Source organism: Laccaria bicolor, genomic scaffold, assembly GCF_000143565.1.
Source record: "Laccaria bicolor S238N-H82 LACBIscaffold_50 genomic scaffold, whole genome shotgun sequence".
In the NCBI taxonomy this organism is placed as follows: Eukaryota; Fungi; Basidiomycota; class Agaricomycetes; order Agaricales; family Hydnangiaceae; genus Laccaria; species Laccaria bicolor.
This window is the reverse complement of record NW_001889921.1, coordinates 238737-243420: the sequence shown is the minus strand read 5'-3', so window position 1 is coordinate 243420 and position 4684 is coordinate 238737. Positions and strand designations below refer to the sequence as shown.

Below are 4684 nucleotides of genomic sequence, written 5' to 3'. Positions count from 1 at the left end.
GACGTTATCCGGAGAGTAGGGGGTTGTAGCATTGACGGGTCCGTCGGCAACATCGCGAGGGATGATGCCTGCATTAGCGAGTTGCGCAGCGCAAAGAGCGAAAGCGATGAGTGTGTAGAAACGAGAGATTGCCATTTCTTGAATGAGAGCTTGAGAATGAAGTCGTTGGAGGGAGGTGGGCAGTCGGACGTCCCTTTTATACAAATTCTAGTTGATAGCCTCAGTTTGGTCCAATAAAATCCTTCGCATCTTGGGTGCCATTCGACTGCGCAAACGACATAGCTCAGATCCAGAAAACCATGGAGACACGGCGTGCGGAGACCGTTGCAAAAAGTCTTCTACTGCGAGTTTAGTGATGCGACGAGAAAGAGAATAAAAATAGGCACCTTCACCGGAAACAACTCAACCCTTTCAGTGAACGTTCATGTGTCATGTTGAGGTTTATCGCCGCCTTTGGCTGCGGAAGGCGTTGCTGGGAAATAATACTCACCGATGATGGGTTGAGCATTCCAAAGCGAAGAGGGAAAATCTCGGAGGCGAGACAACCCTGAGAGCTGCGGTGATGCGACTGTACACCCTCAAATTTTCAAGCTCGGCGGACTCGAGGCAATTGCTTGCAAACCTAACTTTGACTGGGTGAAGTTGGTTGTTTGAGGGTTTGTAATCAGGGACAATATATAGCGCTATGCATAATTGCAAGTTGGAGTGTGAATTATCTTTGTTCTGTAGGTTACATTTTGAAAACCTATAACGTCGTCAGTGGTTGCGCTTTACAATTTACTACGATCCAGCAAATGGGGCACACCTAAGACGGCACATATCCAGTGTCATTCAAGTCACAGACGCATCTCGGCGTCGGCAGCATCTCCGTGTGTCCATTTCAGAGCTATATCACGACGTCCTTCTAGAGGACTGTACGACAGCGGGCTCCCGCAAAGGGTTTTCTTCGCGTGCTTGTCGTAAGAGCTCCCCCAACCCCTTCTCCATCACAGCTTTCTACTTCCTCGTCGTCACCGTGAACACATATGCGGTGACGCACTTGGACCACGTACCTGGACACACGGCGATATATTGTTCCCAAACCTTCCCGCAGTTCGTCCAAACTCATCAGCCCTTTGTTGCGAGTACGCTGAGCGCTCTGACGATGAGACTGCCACTGCGGGCTCAAGATAACCTTCGAACCAGGCGTTGAAGCATGTGTCGTATTTCGCTTGCAGGAGTGCATTCAGGAGAGGTTGCCATGGTTGACAGTGACAAAGCCATAATAAACATCGGCAAACATCAAAACAAATCATTGTAAATACCCTGCGCAAAGTCTGCACCAAATCCTTGTGAGGGCCCATGGTTTCTGTTGCGAAACCTTCTCGGCTTGACCACGAATCTTGTCGTCGCCGAGCTTGTACACAGTGAGCGGGCCGATCCTTCTATCATGACATGTTTCAATTTTCAAATCGGAGGCTGAGTCAAGTTGGAGTCAAGGCAAAGTCAAGGCTGAGCGCTGAGTTCTTAGGATTTTGTAGAGTGTTCTTCTGGGGTGAGGACTCTGACGCAGGCAAGATCCATTGAAACGGTCAAAAGTTACTAGAATCAAGAATCACATTCATATACAGACACAAGTACATAGTTCTTCAACAGCCGCCATCATAGACATTCGGAAACAGGAGTCCACAACGCTTACTTGTACGTGCTTTGCAAATATGTCAGCATGAAAATAAAACTTTTGAAAATTTCATCTTACTAGTTGACAGCCACACCAACAACAGTGTCATGATAGTCGGAATCACCGCCGTCCTCGGCGTTCACCTTTCAAGGCATTAATTCGCCTTGCAAGTTTTCAGAGACCACTGAAACGCGGATTACTTACCAGAGTGAAGCTGATGGCGTTCTTCCCACCAATGGTGAAGTCATACTGGAATTGGCAACAACGTATTAGGTTTCCGGCAAGAAATCATCATCACTGCAGGACATACGGAGCTGTGGTGTGGATCGCTAGGCGCGAAATTCTTCTCTCCAGGCTTCTGGTGAGAAGTGTAAACGGCGATATAGTTGTCGTCATTGAATGGGCCGATGCTAAGGACAGCAGGGTCCTTATCAACAAAATCAGGTGGCTTGATCTCCGCGATGTCGAAACGGCTGTTATCACTGGGGGCAAGCCAAAGGGCTTGGGGATCCTTGACAAAGTAATTGGTGTCGAGGACATAAGTATTGTAACGCTGAACCCATTCTGCAGTGCGTTGCTGAATACCCCTGTCATGAGATCGATGATACATCAGCCAGGAAATAGGACCACATACCCCGAAAATGATGCCGATGGTTTTCGCGGGAAGAGGGATGACCACGACTTTCGCGTCAGTAGGTCCACCATGTGGGGAGAGGTCAATAGTGCGTAAGGCTGGTTTGTTTGCGTAGGCTGGCATATTGAGATGTAGACAAGGGAGCTTGAGAATACCAAGGGCCAGGAATCATGATTTTATACAAGTCCTTTGTTTTTCATTGTTTTGATTCGCTAAACACTGTTTGGAATTTTTTAAAATACCAAACGAGAAACACCGCCCATGATCGTAAACCACTGATTACCCGTGACTTGTCTTCATTTTTGCGAGTGTTCAGCGGTCAGCGCAGAGTGAGATTACGCGGAGATATTCTGCCCCCTGTCCCCATTTTTGGATGTGTCCAGCGCTCTGCGCTATCTATGTTCAACGAGATAAGTCATACGGAAATGTTCTGCCACTTTTGTCAAACAGAGTTCGTGGTGCGAAGGCGAGGTAATGTCGATACATCGCGGGATGAGCGATTCCGACTTGACGTAGGCAAAGTTGCCAGGGGATAGTTGGGGCCTCGCTCATGGCTGGAATTAAATAAACTCATTTATGAGGTTTTTATACAATACTCAAATTGGTAAAGCGTGTCAGTCTCATAGTCCGCGTCAAGTCCACTCTCGCGTCATGGGGCAACTGCCTTCTTCACAATGTGAAATTTGCCTCCAAGGTTGGTATTTGGTGTAACCCGTGCCCTGGGTCCTTATCTTTGGACAGCCTCTGAATCGAAAGATACGAACCGGGAAACACTCTTCCATGGTCATATTCACAATCTTATTTTTAGAATCGTTCAGCGCTGTACTGAATGTTGGTTTTAAAGTTTGTTGTCGACGAGTTTGGAGGGCGCCATTCCAGCTTTCAAAGCTCCGTAGGCGAAGACTTTCCATATTGTTCAAAAGATGTGCATACTGTAGTGGGAAGGAATGCGCTTTCGAACAACAAGAGTCAAAGCCAGGAGACTAATATGAAGATAAGCACTAACCGCACAGATACGCAGTGCAAAGAATATGCTGCTTATAACCCGCTTTGCATGAACCCCTGCGCTTTGACAGATGCAAAAGTATAGGCGGTGAAAGTCCATGCGCCGAGCGATATCCTCGCGTTCTCAAGAATTAAAATGTCAAGCTCTATGCCAACTTAGTCTAAGACGAACCATACGTTCTAAGCGGAGGAAGGTCAGATGGGAATATTTTGTGATTTCCCAGGAATTCACCTTTTAGGCGACGCCCGGAGCTTGGGTTGCGGTTTCAATACAACCTGTTGGAATATACGGCTTGGTGCCTGCCCAAAAGCAGGCGACTGTATGGGCGGATGATCCTTTTGCGACGAATTACTTGGAAGACAGCGGGATGAGTAGATAGATGACCTGGAAGTCCCTGCGATTGATGGGTTGAGAGACTTTCGCAACATCTGACAGGTGTTGGAATCAAAAGAAAGTTGGGAGACTGATTGCCCAGATGAAGAGTCTTATTATCATCGCTAATTTCCACGTTCAAGGTTCTCGTGAAGATAGGCGGCATAAAGCTCGACGCCCACGCCATTCGAGGAATATCAAGGATCGACATGGGTTCGAACCATTTGGTCGTAATTTGGCGTCTGCATTCTCAGAACTGAAAACTCGAAATAAGTAAACGGTTTTGCATCGGGACGATCAGGCGCAAAATCTCACTGGAAGTGAACTTGGGAGCATTTTGTGAACAAGCGTGTTAGTGCCTCTCGACCTATAACACATGAGCCAGCTAAGTTACAAGCAGAAATGACCGGGATTCATGAGAGGGGACAGAAGGACTGAGCAGCCAATAAACGGTTCCAAGTCTTTTAACAATCCACACGTTTGAAATGAATAAACCTTTTAAAAAACTTGGTTCGCAAACGGACAGAACGGAGCATACACGGATATAACACTGGGAATCTCGGGGAAAATGGATATGAAGACGGCGCAACCAGTGAGCAGATAAAATGACTACAGAATCAGTGGAACAGGGCGTAAAGCTGTTGTTCAACTTCTTCTGCTGATCTCTTGATATCTGAAAGAAAGAACAGAGTGTCAGGGCCAAGCAGACGGGAGAAGCTAAACAACCCTACATTTCTGTGGGTCTGAGAAAGTAAAGTAATCACGTGATCAGAAGTTGAACGTGCACACTCAAAATCAAGACCACTCACTCTTACTAAAATCCTTGTCCTTCTGCCTCTGCGTGAAACGCTGCAACGCCGGAACAACAAGTCTAATAACCTCCTCCCCAAGTGTTTCCCTGCCCGCAGGTTCGTCCTCCAAAACCTTCGCCAGCCGATGCCTCTCCACAACCTCATCCAGGAGGTCGAAAAACCGGGTAACTTCTCCTTCGCCGCGCCTTTGCTGCTCTATC

General features: G+C 47.4%; 2 protein-coding genes across 2 annotated transcripts; both read right to left on the bottom strand.

The window, feature by feature from the left end:
* Positions 1–891: 891 nt before the first annotated feature.
* LACBIDRAFT_312227 (uncharacterized protein) lies at positions 892–1343 on the bottom strand (the record flags this gene model as incomplete). The annotated part of the gene is made up of 2 exons (XM_001887973.1): positions 892–996; positions 1053–1343. 2 exons carry the CDS (start codon positions 1341–1343, stop codon positions 892–894), a joined length of 396 nt encoding a protein of 131 aa, XP_001888008.1.
* Positions 1344–1674: 331 nt separating this feature from the next.
* Positions 1675–2417, bottom strand: LACBIDRAFT_312226 (uncharacterized protein; the record flags this gene model as incomplete). The annotated part of the gene is made up of 5 exons (XM_001887972.1): positions 1675–1687; positions 1739–1803; positions 1865–1909; positions 1971–2237; positions 2295–2417. 5 exons carry the CDS (start codon positions 2415–2417, stop codon positions 1675–1677), a joined length of 513 nt encoding a protein of 170 aa, XP_001888007.1.
* Between the last annotated feature and the right edge of the window lie 2267 nt (positions 2418–4684).